At 51.5% G+C, this 16,537-nt stretch overlaps 1 protein-coding gene across 3 annotated transcripts; it reads right to left on the bottom strand.

Annotated features, from left to right (window-relative positions):
* Positions 1-3,586: 3,586 nt before the first annotated feature.
* ZNF74 (zinc finger protein 74) lies at positions 3,587-16,537 on the bottom strand. Of its 3 annotated transcripts, XR_008993607.1 has the most exons (6): positions 16,350-16,537; positions 15,680-15,765; positions 10,295-10,421; positions 9,798-9,896; positions 4,993-8,953; positions 3,587-3,996 (listed from the first exon to the last, which is right to left on the bottom strand). XR_008993607.1 is itself a non-coding variant. In XM_057491421.1 (5 exons), exons 1-5 carry the CDS (start codon positions 16,381-16,383, stop codon positions 7,290-7,292), a joined length of 2,010 nt encoding a protein of 669 aa, XP_057347404.1. In that variant the 5' UTR covers positions 16,384-16,537; the 3' UTR covers positions 3,587-7,289. The 3 variants fall into 3 exon arrangements, 2 of the variants coding, with proteins under 2 accessions (XP_057347404.1, XP_057347405.1); XM_057491421.1 differs by having other exon boundaries at positions 3,587-8,953; XM_057491422.1 differs by having other exon boundaries at positions 3,587-8,953; positions 9,798-9,893.

Raw genomic sequence — 16,537 nt, 5'->3', positions numbered from 1 at the left:
TTTGTTATTTGTATATTGTCGTGGCCTCGGTTGTTAGTGTGGAATTTGGTTACAACGCTCCAGCTTTCTCACACAGGGACCATTGTAGAGGATTGAGGGCACGTAGATTGAGAGACGAGAATCCTGGAGGGGTGGAGTGTGGATAAAATGAAAGTTCCTGCGGCCAGGATTCTCACCTGGCCCTGGTCGGCTAGCTCACCACACATGTGTGGGCAATGCGTTGTTATTGACTCTATATAGAGTCCTGCCCAGTGTGTGGGCGAGACGGTGGCACAGCTGCAAGGCTGCAGGAGGGCAGAGCAGAGGCTGGAGTGGCGGCAGCGCCTAGAACAGAGGCCCGGAGGATGGCTGTGTGGGCAGAGGGGCCGAGGCAGAGACCGGCTCACTGCAGGCAGACTTGCTCTGAGTGAACAGGATTCTAGTGATTGTCCTGCCACTGTGGAAACAGAGTTGGGTGTAGCCCTTTCACCCCAAGAACGTTCTTCTGTCATTTCATTGGATCCATAGTGAACTTGCCCGGGGCTGAGACCCACTGGCAAGACAGTAAGTAGGTTTGTGGCCTGAGCTGCCTTTGGGGGCAGAGTTCAGGACTGAGGCCCTCCCATCAGATCTACACCTGGGTGGGGTGGGGGTGGTCTCTGTTCCAGCAGAGGCGGTTGGGGGGAAGGTCTCTCCCTCTGAGCAGAGGTGTGTATCCTAGCCAGGCAGTGACCCCTGCCTCAGTGCGATACGGGACCCCAGGGTGCTCGCTGTGTGAGGGCCAGCAGTCACCAGGCAGGGTGCGGAGGGCCGGACTCCCAAGCGCAGGTGGTCACTGGGATGCTCCGAGGCCTACAGGCCTTCGCAGCTGCTGGCTGGGGGCCTGGTTCTCAGCGCAGCAGGTGAGATGTGCACATCATGCGGGCACTTAGGGAAAATGGCCCCAGCTGTTGGGCCTTCCTCAAGGGCCAGAGGACACCTGGGCAGGAGAGAACTGGCTCAGGGTTGTCTGGGTCGGAGTGTGCGTGTAGACCTGAGGCCTTGGGCTAGGTGCACCAGTTTGCCCAGTTAGGTTTACCCTAAGAACTCTGTGAACATGTGTCTTTGCTCTGGGGTCGGCGTGGGGCTGAGGGGGGCTGGACTCTTGAGGCTGAAGTGCACGGATGCTGCAGCCCAGGTGACTGACCCTCAGTGAAAGCCCTGAACGCAAAGGCTGGGTGGCCTCTCTGGTCCGTGGGAATGCTCGCTCGTCGTGCCGCACAGGCTGCTGGGAGGGCTGAGTGCATTCCTGTGTGTCCCCACTGGGAGGGGTGCCTGGGAGCGCCCGCCGGGTCTCTCCTGGGCGTGTGCTTTTCCCCCGTGTGGTCTGGGTTTGTATCCTTCCACAGTGATAAACTGTAACTGTTTCCGGGTCCTGTGGGTCCTTCTAGCCAATCATCAGGCCTGTGGGTGGTCTCAGGGACCCCAGCACAGCAGCGTGACCTAGCGGGGCTCGTTGCATGAAGGCCCAGCGGTGACTACAGGTCGTTGTGGCAGCTGCAGGTCCACACTACGGGCGTCTCTGCTCCCAGCTCCAACAGGGGCCCCTAAAGCCAATAGGCAGCAATCGCCGACGGACGTGCCCGAATTCGGGTAATGCTGATTGGACTTCCTGCAGGGAGACATGCCACCACGAGCAGCAGGCGGCGACCCCCCCCAGCACACCCCATAACCACCCCCAAAACGATTCTACACGGGGAGGAAACTGACCTGGAAACAGATTTCTCTGACTCAACTCAATTGGAAATTCAAAATTTTATGTAGAGAATTTACCCAATTAGGATATGAAAAAGGTGCCAGTCGGCTTTTGTGCCGGTTATCTGTGCCCCTCAAGTTGGTAATGCAGGGCCTGCTGGGCTTAGAGAAGTGCATGCGCAGTTCCCACCTGCCGCGGTGCCCACAGGCCTCGGCCAGATATCGTTTCCCAGCAGCCGTTCAGGGCATGAAACAAAGCCCACCCTAGTCCCAACCCCAGCTCCCAGCCCGCCTCGGGTCTCGAGTGACCTTGCCCTGACCCTGATCCTACCGAGCACACAGACGTTCTGGCCTCTGGACCGGGCGAGGTGCTGCCGACACCAGTTCTGCCCCTGCTGCTGGGAGGGACCTGGGGCAGAGCGGGCACCCCAACCCACCCTGGCAGCCTCTGCCTGTGGCTCCCTCAGCCACCACCCAGCTGGAGGCACACCGGCAGGGAAGGAGGGTTGCTGCCCAGCCCCGGACTCGGAAGGGTGCGCGGGTGCAGCCAGGGTGTGTCCTGGGCTCTCCCTCCGGCTTGTGTCGGTCACATCACGGCTTTGGTCCAGACAGTAAAGACAGTGTCATTCTGGAGATGGGCCATAGGAAGAGCTAGGGACCCTGTATTTCATTGTTCAAAGTGGAAATTGCTTATTGTACTAATCAAAAGTACTAAGTGTCATCTTAATAACTCCCAAGGTTAAAAGTCAGTCCTGACCCAACATCTAGATATCGCAGGTGTCTGGTCCGTCTCCCTGGTTCCTGGTGGGTCTCCCCTGGTCCTGTCCCAGCCACTATGCCATATTCTGGGGAAGGGTCCCCACCCCTCTTCATTTATTATTATTTTTTGAGCAAGTGGGAGAACAGTCCTGTCGGTGGAGCCCAGCCACTGTATTGGGGCGGCCCTTCCTCTGAGAGGGGGCGGCCACCCAGTCACAGGCGGTTCACGTCCGGGCAAAGCCAGAGTGAAATTTTGGGATCATTGTTGGCCAATTCTGCTTCCTGCCCCCGAAGTTTTAGAAAAGTGAGTCCACACATAGTAACCTTGATGAGCCCTTGCAGAATGGAGTTTATTCCAGTGACAGATATGTTCGAAAAGCTTTTTATAAATCCAATTATATCTCCACCAAGGAAGGAAACCATTAAATCACTTTTGAGGTGTACCGAGGTGTTTGGTAAAATTAACACCCAGTCCCGATTTTTTCAGTCTTTTCAAACGAGGCCCATTTAGTTCACTGACGTGATAAACAGTCATGGCCAAGGGTTGACATGTCACCTGATACACATCTTCCTCCACCTACAATGGGGGTCACATTCCAATACACCCATCATAAATTGAAAACAAAGTCAAAACCCACTTAATGCCACTAATACTGAACATCACAGCTTAACGCAGCCCACCTTAAAGGTCCTCAGAACACTTACATTAGCCTACAGTTGGGCAAAATCATCAAACACAAAGCTTATTTTTACAATAAGGGGTTGAATATCTCATGTAAATTACTGACTGCTGCATGGAACGTGAACGGCAGAAGGGCTGAGTGGGCCCCTAAAGGCTGTAGGTGCATGGCTGCTCAACCCCGAGATCACAGGACTGCCGCTCGCTGTGACGCGCTGCCCAGCATCACGAGAGAGCATCATACTGCATCTCTCTAGCCTGGGGAAGTTCCAAATGTGTATCACTTTCACACCATCGTTAAATCAAAAAACTAAGTCAAACCATCATACGTTGGGACCATCTGCAGGGAACTACTGTATGTGTCTCCCTTCAAGTCAGGAAAAAGACCCAGAGGCTATGCCGGTGAAGAATGAAGCCACTGCGAGGAATGACAAACAGACTTAACACTATTTATTTTTCTTACGTAACAAGAACTCAGGAAGTTAAAGGTCAGTGGCTAACACAGCTGCTCAAAATGCCATCCAAGGCCTAGGATCCTCGTAGGATCCATTCCACTTTGCATATTTTGTCTTCATTTGTCTCATGGTCGGAAACAGCTACTACACCTCTAAGCATTACATCCAAGTTCAAGGCAGGAAGGAGAAGGTGGGGAGAAAGGAACAGTTTCTCTTTTATCAGGAAAGCAAAGACTTTCCCCAAATCTCTAGCAGATTCCCCTTGAGCCTCATCGGCCACAACTGTGTGCTGTAGCCACCCCAGGCCGCCACAGGTGACCACTGCCGCCAAGTGTTGTCTCCAAGTGCTGGCCAACGTGGGTTTTAAAAAGAAATAAAATAAAAGGCTACCTATAATAAAAGGAGAAGCAAACTTTTTATTTCTGTGTAATATAATGGTTTACCAGAAAACCCAATAAACTGTGAACTGTTAGGTGCCTCCCAGAATAACTCGGTAAAACTGCTAGGTATAAAATAAATATGCAAAAGGATTTTTACAACCAGGAGTTGTCCTGTTGTCCTGTGTTTTACAACAGAGATTTACAAACCCCACAAGATTAGAATGAACTTAAGGACAAATGTAAGAATATATGAAGAAAACTATAAAACTTTTCTGATGGTTAGAGGCAGGTTTGAATGAAGAGTCATCTACATTCTTTGATGTGAAGGCTTAATATTATATAGACCTATATCGATTCTTCACAAACTAGTCAGTTCTAATCAAAATCCCAATGAGATCTGCAGGGTAATGAAGAGTTGAGTTCTGAGAAAATGAATCCTTGGTTCCCTGAAAGAATAGATTAAAATAAAATAAAAAAACTTAAAAAACCTACTAAAAATGTGGTCCTGGTCCTACCCCATATTCAAGTGAATTACAAAGCAGTAACAGAAAAGAGGTCTACAGACTGGTAAGGAATGCCAGTGCAGCAAGACACAGGGACCTTAGATTTTACATCCCAAATAGATGGATTTAAGAGTTAAAGGTAATATGTGGAACCAAAAAAGCACTCGAGAAGGGAATTTCTAACAAAGGAAAAATACAAAGGAAATAAATCAAATAGACTTCATTACACAGAATTTAAAACCTCTGTACATAGAAAATGCAGTAACAATTACAGATGTACGTGCCAAGGCTATATATGTGTGTATATATATATATATATATACACGTATAATGTGTACATGTAAATGTATATAAAAACACAAATGGAATATGGATAAAAGAAATGGACAATTCATACGAAGAGAAAAAAATAGCCAAAAAGCATGAATAATATTTTTAATGTGTGGAAATGGCAAATATAAAAAGTGAGACATAAAAACTTAAGAATAAATGTAAGAACCTACATGAAGATAAAACTTTTCTGATGGGCAGAGGCGGAGGCACTGGGCAGGGTGTGGACGAGGGCCATTCCCAGGGCCCACAGTGAAGGTGGACACCAGGAGTGCTGGGCTGTGCTCAGCCTGGGAGCACCTCTGCAATATGACGCCTTTCACCCACTAGCTCCACTTCTCAGAATTTATTCTGATGAAATAATCAAAGACGGGCATAATATGTTTACCTCCCAGAATTACTTATAGGAACAGGTAATCAAGATGTTCAATGATAAAGGAACAGATAAATCATGTTATGACTATAAAACAAAATCATGTGGCCATCAATAGTTTTGAAAAATATTTTGTAATGTGGAAAGTGTTCATCATAAAATGTCAAATAGAAAAGCATAAAAATAACATGCGGAATATGAATCTAGCTTTGTTTCAAAAGAAAAGGCGTAGGTATAGATGCAAAGAAAAGACACTAGATGGAAATGCATGAACCGATACTGAGGCTCATTTTTATTCGTGTAATTTTCTGATTTTTAAAAAAATTTCTTAAATACACAAACATTCATATAATCAGAAAAAATTCATATGTAAATAAAAGAAAAACATCAAGACTCCAAAGAAGGGGCCAAGTGTATATTCAAATTATTTTCAAGAAGAAAGACAAATAATAACACGTCAATATTCAACCTTGTTAATCATCAGTGGTGTGAAGTAACGAGGCGTCGCCCTCAGCTGGGTATATTCAGGCACTGCAGGGCAGAGGGCACAGTACCCACAGCCCACAGAGCTGTTTGTATTTTAACTCTTAAAGTGAGCAGAAAAATGAGGATGATGATAATGAATCAAGCCAGATCATATTTGTCCTTTACTAATGCGCCTGTGAAGGGCACTTTTCCTGTCATGAAAGAAGGGCTCGTGACTGCCACGTGGCCCTGGAGACCACGTAACATGAGGCCGGCTCGCAGACACACCGGAGGGCTGCAGCGGAGTGGCTGACGTCCGGGATCATCACCGAGTTGTCTCCACGTCCTGCACAGAGGCTGTCTGGACACCCAGCTTCGAACGGTGCCTGTCTCTGGATCTGTAGGGGATGCTCCTGCCTGCCTGCCGTCTACTGCGGCCTGATGTCCATGAGACACATAAGCAAAAGCATACTAAGGTGATTCCTTAAGCAGTTCATTTCCTTTATCTCAAAATTTCCCCTTCTACAAATCTTCTCTAAGAAAATGAAGTAGAACGCAAAAAGATGTTCTACAAATGATTTGTAATACTGAGAATAACTTCAACACCTAACAAAAGAATATCTCATAGAATACCACACCTCCATCTGGAGTTTAAACTCCAAAGACAGGTTACTTGGGAAAAAATTCCATTCTGCAGCTAAGTAGAAAAAGAAAAGATTAAAATGATATATACACTATGTTTAAACTAATGTAAAAATGCATGATGAAAAGAGAAGGCAATGCATCAAAGTGCAAAATGCAGTTTTATTAAGAGTCATGGGCCTTTTCCCCCTTAATTCCACATTTCCAATGTGGTTATTTTGCCTCCATAGTTTAAAAGGTATACTGAACAGCTTTTCATGAGCTGCAGCACCCTTTATGCATGTAAAGGATCATCGCTGAGAAGGCATGTACTTGCTTAGAACTGAGTAGAAATAACGATTCTGGAAGAACATCGCCTCTACCCCTGCAGAAGGCATGGGATGGGGAAGGGATTCCTCCCCGGGGGCTGGGCTGGGCTGAGCTGAACAGTGACCAGAGGGGCCCTGCAGGCAGCCTCCCCAGCTGGGACAAAGGCTGGTTCTAAATACATCTACCTTGGCACCGCACCTGGAAGCCTGGGCAGCTGCCTGTGTGCTATTTCCCACCTAGGATTGGGCAGCCAGGCAGGATGCCGGCATGTCAGGACCTGGCTGCGCTGATGCTGGACCGTGCTGGGTGGCAGTCATTAATGAACGACTCTGCAGGGGACCTGCTTAAAGGAGGTGACTCTAGAAATTCATTTTCCCTCCTCTACATCCAAGATTACTCTCCCCTCCTGGAATATAACGTTCACTTGGAAGTAATATTGTTCATAATCCTTATTTTTTTAAAATTATCACTCTAAGCAAAGGTGTACCGGAAGCATTCCTGATCAAAATCAAGCCAGGAACCCATCTGAGGAGCCGCCGACCTCTACCTAAGAGAGGTGCCCCGGTGCATGGAGAAACACATGGGTGGAAAGGAGCTTCCTGGCCTGCAGAGATCTGCGTGGTCTGCAGGTGAGCCGCTGTGCCTTCTGGGCAAGGAGGAGCTGCACCACAGCTCGCCACCTCAGTTTCCGGGCTTGCTGCCCAGGGGGAAATTCCTGCTGGCTGAGGGCGGAACCACGCACAGGAGCTCTGCCATGTCCAGGGCATTCATTGGGTCCACGCTGCCAACACCTGTGTCCTCTGTGCCCAGCAGGCTGCCAGGCATGTAGTAGGTGCTCAGCAGGTGCTTGTTGAACTGGATGGCAAAGGGCTTCTCCTCGCTGTGCGTCCTCTGATGCTCGGCAAGGTGAGCACTCCAGCTGAACACTTCACCACACTCATTGCATTTAAATGACTTCTCCCCAGAGTGGATTTTCTGATGTTTAATGAGACAGTGGTTCTGGCTGAAGGCTTTGCCACACTCCCTGCACTTGTAGGGCTTCTCGCCCGTGTGGATCCGCTGGTGCACAATGAGGGATGAGTGGCAGCTGAAGGCCTTCCAGCAGCGGCTGCAGTCGAAAGGCTTCTCCCCAGTGTGGATCCGCTGGTGCACGATGAGGTAGGAGTGGGAGCTGAAGGCCTTGCCACATTCGTTGCACTTGAAGGGCTTCTCCCCGCTGTGGATCCTCTGGTGCACCACTAGGTAGGAGTGGCAGCTGAAACCCTTCCCACAGTCGCTGCACTTGAAGGGCTTCTCCCCAGTGTGGATCCGCTGGTGCAGGGTGAGGCGTGAGCGGTTGTTGAAGGCCTTCTCGCAGTAAGAGCATTTAAACGGCTTCTCGCCATTGTGGATCTTCTCGTGCACGGTCAGGGATGAGTGGCACGTGAAGGCCTTGCCGCATGCATCACACTTGTAGGGCTTCTCGCCCGTGTGGATCCTGTGGTGGCGTGTCAGGTGTGTCCTCTGGTTGAAGGCCTTGCCACATTCACTGCACTTGTAGGGCTTCTCGCCCGTGTGCACCCGGAGGTGCATGTTAAGCAGTGAGCTGCAGCTGAAGGCCTTCTCACAGGCACTGCACTTGTAAGGCCTCTCACCTGTGTGGATCCGGTGGTGCACATTCAGCGATGAGTGGCAGCTGAAGGCTTTCCCACACTCGACGCAGAAGAAAGGTTTCTCACCTGTGTGGATCCGCTGGTGCTCAATGAGGTTGGTACTCCAGGTGAAGGCCTTACCACACTCGCTGCACTTGTAGGCTTTCTCACGCGCATGCCAGCGCCTGTGCAGGGTGAGGGAAGTGCTCTGGTGGAAGGCTTTCCCACACTCCCCACACACAAAAAGACCCTCCCCGGGGCCTGCACCCTGCTGCGTGCTCCCTGGCGGGTATTTTCCATGTCTGCTGGACTTGCAGGAGTTCCTGGCTATGCACGTCATCTGGTGCTTCGCTCCTGCCTCTCTGGGCTGCATATTCTCCACACGTCCATCAGGAGAGTCGGCTTCTGTGGGAACACTTGGCTGGGCCAAGAGGGGGCACCTGGAGGGAGCATCCTCCTCAAATGCCTTGTGTCCCTGCTGGTAGCAGTTCGCAGATGCATCTGCACAGCTGGTGGGTGCCCGCTTCCAGAGCACAGCCTTGCCTCGGGATGGAGCAGCAGCTGGGCCCTCCCAGGCAGGCCCACCGCCTGGAGCACGGCTGTGGAGCCAGGACCTGCCCAGCTGCCCGGTGCCCAGCTCCTGAGCCAGCTCTTCCTTGCAAACGCCCCGCTGCTCAGCCAACTCCTCCTTCAGCCCCAGCCTGGGCTCCCGGTCTGTAAGAGATGAATGGGAGATGCAATTTTCTGTAAGCAGGCAGACATGTGGCTGGGACTCAGGTCTGAGATCTGACTTGGAGGTTTAGACGGGCAGAGAAAGGACAGTAGAGGCCAGCACAGCATGAGAGCTGCAGGCCTGGGGGCAGAGACTGATGGGGGAACCTCCAAGGCAAGACAGGCAAGCTGGGGAAGGGGAGGGACAGAGAAACCGAGAAGGGTCAGCGGTCCACTCAGAGAGCCTTTGACTGAGAAAGTGGGCGTCAGCGCCAGGCACAAACACAGGGTAAAATAGGGCCAAACACAATAACTACATTCAGATTTTCCCTGGTGTCTTAAGGGAACTGCCTAACTCCAGCTCTCTTTAGCATTTCCTTCAGAACACCTGGAATTGTAAATGTGTCCTCTGGCCCTGGGGTGCGTGTGCTTCTCCTTAAACACTAAATCCCAGAACACTGGGAAGTCTTCCTGGAGTCCTCCATGAACCACAGCTGTGTCTGTTTCCCTGTCCACAGGCGGCCACTGCCTCTTCTCAAGAGGTGAGTGAAGCCCGGACCCTAATTCCACACATGTGCTGCTCTGTCCTTTGTCTTCCCTGGTGCCATCTAACCATCATCACTCGTGCATGGAGGTGTTATTTCTGTCTCCAGCCAGCAGAAGGAGGTGCCTCTGCTCACCGCTGTATTCCCAGCAGAGCTCCTGGCACACAGTTGGTGTTCAATGTGTGTGTTGAAGGGAGGAAAAATATAGAAGCATGGAAGGTTCTAGAAAGGACACTGAGCAGGCACAGTGGACTGTGGAAAAAGAGGAGATGGGAGGGGCATCCTTCCCTGCCTTTGCTCACCTGGACACGCCCCTCCAGGGGCTTCTCTAGGCGCCTGCCAGGGCTCCTCGCCTCGTTCCAGGTGGGAGATCACGTCCGGCTTGCAGACTGGAGGCCCTGCTTGTGGAGAAGGAAGTGGTGTGCCTGTGTGCTGGGCTCTCCTGGCAGCACCACCAGGGGAAGTGAGACGTGTGCGCCAGCCCTGGACGTGGGTCTCAGATGCAGAACTCAGATTGAAGCCTGCACTGAGGACCCCAGGGTACTGACACTGCCTGGTCTCCCCAAAAGAGCTCCAGGGCAGGCTGAGCTCCCACGCCCCTGCCCGACCCCCTCCCCAGGCTCTACCCCAAACCAGCCACAACTCCAAGCAAGGATGCTGGTGGCTACTACACACTGCCAAGCCCCGCCGAGCACAGGGACATCTCTCGTATCCCACCGGGCACAGTGCCAGGGCTGTAATGCCTCTGGCATGGCAGAGTGCCCAGACTGCACGCTCTGAGCCTCAGGAACTGCCTTACCCAGGGCAAGGAGGTTCCGGTAGTTCTCCAGCATCACGTCGCGGTACAGGGCCCGCTGAGGCGAGTCCAGCTGGCCCCACTCCTCCTGGGTAAAGTCCACAGCCACATCCTTGAAAGTCACCAGCTCCTGGAATGGCATGCACATTGTCACTCAGCCAGGATGGGAGTGACGCTGACTGCATTTCCGGCCCCACAGGAGGTCCTTAGGGACAAAGTGCTGACCTCGGGTGACCTCCTGGGCCTGTAAGGCTGTGCTGGAGACGCCCCTGGTGGTACAGCCGTGACACCCATGCAACACCTGGACCAGGAATCGCCTTATGGACCCTGGCCTGGGCGAGGAGGGCCTGTCTAAGCAGACAGCCCATGTCTAAGTGGTACAGCGGCAACAAAGCTGCTGCAGTGAGTTCTGGGTAGGATGCTATGCTTCCCCAGGGGTCAAGAAAGTGCAACTTACAGATGTTGAAAAACATAGTACTAAGAACCAGAAAACCTATTAAAATCTCACCCCTGCAAAAGGATCGACATCAGATGAAGACGCCACCAGTGCACTCTACAGCAGGATACCCAGTGCTTACCGGCAGGTTCCTGCCCCCACGATCAGGGCAGCCGTTCCAGGCCTGTCCTGCCGGATCCCTTACTCCCCTGCCCTCCCTGGCCAGTGTCTCGGTGCACCTCACCCCTGCCTGCTCCCCATCTCCCCCCGTCACTGATGCGGGGTGACCCGCTCCACCCACTCCTGCTCTCGAAGCCCAGGACTGCCTGCCGCCAGCGGTCATCACCCACCCCGAGCGTGCGGGAGGCTGCCCTCAGCGGTCTCCTCACCCTCATGCTCTGACCCCCTCTGGGTCCCTCCTGCCGGCGAATAAGCTCTCAGGTGGCAGGAGCGGGCGGGATGCTTTCTAAGCAGCCACTACCTCTTCTCTCTTCACGCCCGAGACAGTTAATACCGATACAATATGATCTAAGATACAACCCATTTTCAAATTTTGTCAACTGTCCCAAACTGCCTTTGAATTTTTTGGATCTATGAGCCGTCGAGGATCATGTGCTGCATTTGATCCTCATGTCTCTTGAGTGTTTCACAGAATTACAGGGCATTCTAACACGTTACGGAAGCCTGGCACATCTCCCGATATGTATTTCTCAGGTATGTCTACCTTTCTGTAATCAGACCTCTTTCAAGTGGGAGGTTAACAGAATCACAAAATCCTAAAGAAGTCAAAGGACTCTCAATCCTCCAAACCTCACCACATCACACTGTCATCCCTTGTCAACTGTACACATCTAAATACTGTGATGGGTGCGGTATTTAGGACAAATGAGGTCTGCATTTGTAAAGTCTGTAAAAGGAGGGATTTGAGCCCCAGGGCCAATTTCTCGCTGAGCCCTCAGATCCTCCGGACCGCCACCATGGGAGCTAGTCGTAAGGACGAGGAGTAAAGCAAGGGGCAGAGCTGGCGCTCGCCCGGTCGGGGCTCTCTGGGAGGGACTGGGGTGGGGTCGGGAGCCGCCAAGTGCCCCCCGAGTTTCTGCACCAGCACCCGCAGTCAGGCAATGGGACACACACCTCAAGCCTTGAGGTGAGGCCTCATGCCTCCCAGGCACCTATCAGGAGGTCAGGGAAGGCAGAGGCCCCTTTTGGGGTCATAGGAGGTTTGACCTTTAGTTCTGAAAGTGGCTTATACTTTTAGATAATTATCAAAATTGCCACAGACTGAACTGTGTCCCCCTGAAGCCCTCACCCCAGATGTGGCTGTATTTACAGACAAGGTCCTGGGAGGTAACTGAGGTCACATGAAGTCATGGGCCCCATCCCACAGGCCTGTTGGCCTTATGAGAAGAAGACAGTAGAGATCTCTGTCCCCAGTGTGCACATCGAGGACAAACCATGTCAGGACACAGTTAGAAGGTGGCTGTCTGCAAGCCAGGAAAAGAACCCTCACCAGAAACCGGCCCTGCTGGCGTTCTGGTCTCCGAATCCCAGCCTCCAGAACTGTGAGAAATAACTTTCTGTTGTTTAAGCCCGTAGTCTGTGGTATTTTGTTACAGCAGCACATGCTGAGACAAATGCCAACATAAAACAGCAAGAAACTTTAAACCACTCTTCATACCACACACAAAACCCAAGTCCAGGAGGAGCAAGGATCTGAACATGAGGATTCTGGGAGGTAGTTCTGTGAATTCAGGAAACCCAGACACTGGGAGAAGGCTTATACTTACTCCATAGACGTTTTTTCTTTGCATGGAATACCGACAACTCACTAAGAAAAAGGCAAACAAGAGGAAAATGGACAAAGGATACAAGCCGTTCACAGAAGATTGGCAAATGGTCGAGACACAGATGGGGGGATGATCTCATTAGGCTCCAGATGCGACAAGAAGTGACACGGATTCAAATCATACAAATTTTTCTCCAATTCCACCATAATTACATTAGAAATCCATGATAGAAAGGTGTCTGGAAAATCCCCCAAATATTTGGAAATTAAACAACACATTCCTAACTAATAGATGGTTGAAGAAGAAATCAGGAAATTAGAAACTATTTTGAGCTGAATAAGAATGGAAATTCACTGTAACAAAATTTGTGGGAAGGAGCTAGGACAGCGCCTAGCGGGTAATTTATAGCATTGACGCTGCGAGAGCAAAGAAGGGAGGCGTCAGGTCAGTATTTGAGTGTCAAGCTTAAGAAACCCAAGTAAGTGAGGGAAGGAAATGATAAGGATCCAAAATCAACGAACTAGGAAACAGAAAAGCAGCTGAGAAAATCAATGAAACCAAAAGCTTTGAGAAGTTCAATTGAATTGCTAATTAAATATATTCCCTATCTGACTCAGAAATCCCATCTTAGATATTCAAGAGAAATTAAAACACATGTCTGTACTTGTACTCAGTCACGTACAGCAGGTGTATCTGTAAGAGCCGAAACGACCTGAATGTCCACCAGCTGGTAAATGTACAAGCAAACCGTGGAATATCTGTACAATGGTACAAGGCGCTGGACTGCGTCCCCCCCAAATTTGGATGTTGAACTCCTAACCTCCAGTACCTCAGAATGTGACTGTATTTGGAGAAAGGATCTTGAAAGAGATAATTAAGGTAAAACAAGATTATTGTGGCAAGCCCTGACCTCCTAAGACTGGTGTCTTTATAAAAGAAAATTTGGACACAGACACGCAGAGTAGAAAGGACCTGTGAAGGCGCAGGAGAAGCCCTGCCTCCACGCACGGGGAGCGCCCTCGGGAGAAGCCACCCCTACTGGCACCTTGATCTTGCACTTCCAGCCTGCAGGCTGCGACAGGTTTCTGTCGTCTGGGTCCCCGGTCTGTGGCACTTGGCTACGGCGGCTCTTGTGAACTACCACAAATGGAATATTACCCAGCAATAAAAAAAAGAATAAACTAGTGATTCTCATAATGACATGGTTATCAAAAACACACTAAGTCAAGTTAGAAACAAAAGACTACATACTATGTAATTCCATCTGAAAATCTTAAAAAGCCTAGGTTACAGCTGTCGCCAAGGGGCGGGGAAAGAGCACTGCCAGCAAAGGGGCCTCAGGGAACTTTCTGGGTAATGGAAACGTTACACGTCGTCACAACTGTGGTGCTGGCCACACAGTGACATACATTGACCGAAACTCACCAAATCCTGTACTTACAACCAGAGAACTTCATTGTGTATACATTGTACCTGCTCCAGAAAAACCACTGGATTTCAGGGAGATGAGAAGGTAGGACTGCGGAAGCTGGCTGAGAACCCGCCGTATCTGAGCCACACAGGGAGGAGGCACCCCAGCGGCAACACTGGCTGGGGGAGGGAGAGAGCAGGCAGAGACCAAGCTCCAGAGACAGCGAATGTGGTGCTGGTGAGAGGGGGTGTCGGAGCTCCGTGGCTGCAGTGTGGGGGTGTCAGCAGGCAAGAGCAGGATAGGGTCTGAGCCTTGCAGCAGGCCCTCCTGGTGGGCACCCCTAACCCACTGGGAGAAGCCTACGTCCGGCCTGTCTTCATTACGCAGGACAGGAAACCAAAAGCCCAGGGGGCCTGGGTGGGGATCAGATGCAGAGGTGGTAATGAAACTAGCGGAGTCAGAGCAGACCATGGGGGGTGTTCCAGGGAAGCAGAGCATTTGACCATGCGTGGGAGCAAGACTGCTGGAGGGAAGAGTACTCAGGAGAGGAGGACCAGCTACACCTGGGTCCAAGCTGATATTTTAGGAGTAACACCTATGCACAAGGGGAGTGCCTTGAAGTAATCACTCACACGTGTACACACACACATGCACGAGCACACTTTTCTGCCGAATCATGTGAAGGTACTTGCATGACATCTCACCCCACCTTCTTCAGCATGTATCTCCTAGGGACAGTCTCTTGTGCAATCCCAGGGCATGCCACCATCACACCCGAGACAGTTAATACCGACACAATATGATCTAAGATACAACCCATTTTCAAATTTTGTCAGTTGTCCCAAACTGCCTTTGAATTTTTTGGATCTATGAGCCATCGAGGATCATGCGCTGCATTTGATCCTCATGTCTCTTGCGTGTTTCACAGAATTACAGGGCATTCTAACACGTTACGGAAGCCTGGCACATCTCCCGATATGTATTTCTCAGGTATGTCTACCTTTCTGTAATCAGACCTCTTTCAAGTGGGAGGTTAACAGAATCACAAAATCCTAAAGTCAAAGGACCCTCAATCCTCCAAACCTCAACACATCACACTGTCATCCCTTGTCAACTGTACACATCTAAATACTGTGATGGATGTGGTGTTTAGGACAAATGAGGATTAAAACCCAAAGTCTGTAAAAGGAGGGATTTGAGCCCCAAGGTCAATTTCTCGCTGAGCCCCCAGATCCTCCAAACCTCCAGCTTTTTCCATGAAGGCCCATGTTGGGGGCCTGGTAGAGGAAAAGCACCCAGGCCCACACCCTGAACCATCACTCTTCCCCCTGCATGGCTACGCAGCCCGTCCTACACTACTCCACACCCCTGCCTGATCCCATCCCAGAAAGCTCCCCCAAACTAGGGCCAACCACCACAAGCACACGCTGGGTCTGCACGTGAGGCAAATGACCTCGTGTGAGCGTTCGCCTAAGGGCTCGGCCTCCACGAAAACCACTCAGAGCTCCCAGTATAAGGCTGGGCACACAGGCCCACCCACCGGACTGCAACCAGCTGGAAGGGGACGCTCACCTCAAGAGCACACGTGGGCTGTCACCCAGACTCTCCGACCATGCCCGGAGCTCCCCGAGGACAGGAGCGCAGGCTCCAGGCTCTTTCCCTGGGTAACTAAAGATCCCGGGAAGGGGGAGGAAGGTGCCAGCCCTCCTCATAAAGAAGTGGACGTTCAGAAGGTCGGACAGACAGCCACTCACCTCGGACTTGGCTTCCAGGAGACCCTGACCCCACGTGTCCTCTGGATTCTCTTTGAAGGGAAGTACAGGGTCCTGAGAGGGCAGAGCTGGGGAAGAGAAATGAGTCAAGGGGCTCTTTGGCCTAGAGCCACCAGGTGCACAGGCCGCCCGACATGGGGGGCAAGCAGAGAGCAACCAGGAACTCCCGGTGCAGGTGGGTGGTGGGGCAGCCCCAGCACCCTCACAATCCGGCGTAATTCTGCCAGTCAGTGTCTCACACTCTCCAATTGAAACCCGAAGTCTGTAAAAGGAGAGATTTGAGCCCCAAGGCCAATTTCTCGCTGAGCCCCCAGATCCTCCAAACCTCCAGCTTTTTCCATGAAGGCCCATGTTGGGGGCCTGGTAGAGGAAAAGCACCCAGGCCCACACCCTGAACCATCACTCTTCCCCCTGCACAGCTAAGCAGCCCTTCCTACACTACTCCACACCCCTGCCTGATCCCATCCCAGAAAACTCCCCCAAACGCTGCCATTCCCACTCCTGCTTGACACAGTAAAAAAAAATGGTTGTGCACAGTGAAAAGGCAGGAGGCCTCATTCTGCTGGGCGCTTCTGGGAAACTAGTCGACCTCTCTGAGTGTCAGCCTCAAGTGCAAATACACAGACCCACGGATTTAAAGAGGCAACTGTACCTGTCTCCTGGGGCTTCGGGGCAGGGGTCTCCATGGCGCCCTCGGCAGCGCTCCGGGGACCAGGCCCGGCCCAGAGCAGCGGGTCCTGCTCCTGGGGCTCAGGGACGGCCCGCAGGGGAGCCCCGCGGGATCGCACAGCCTCCCGGCCGCACAGTCACGCGCGCGGAGGCCCCTGCGCCCCCAGAGGC

Source organism: Manis pentadactyla, chromosome 14 (assembly GCF_030020395.1).
Source record: "Manis pentadactyla isolate mManPen7 chromosome 14, mManPen7.hap1, whole genome shotgun sequence".
NCBI classification, from domain to species: domain Eukaryota; kingdom Metazoa; phylum Chordata; class Mammalia; order Pholidota; family Manidae; genus Manis; species Manis pentadactyla.
The sequence above is the reverse complement of the archived record's forward strand: the minus strand, read 5'-3'. Positions and strand labels throughout refer to the sequence as shown.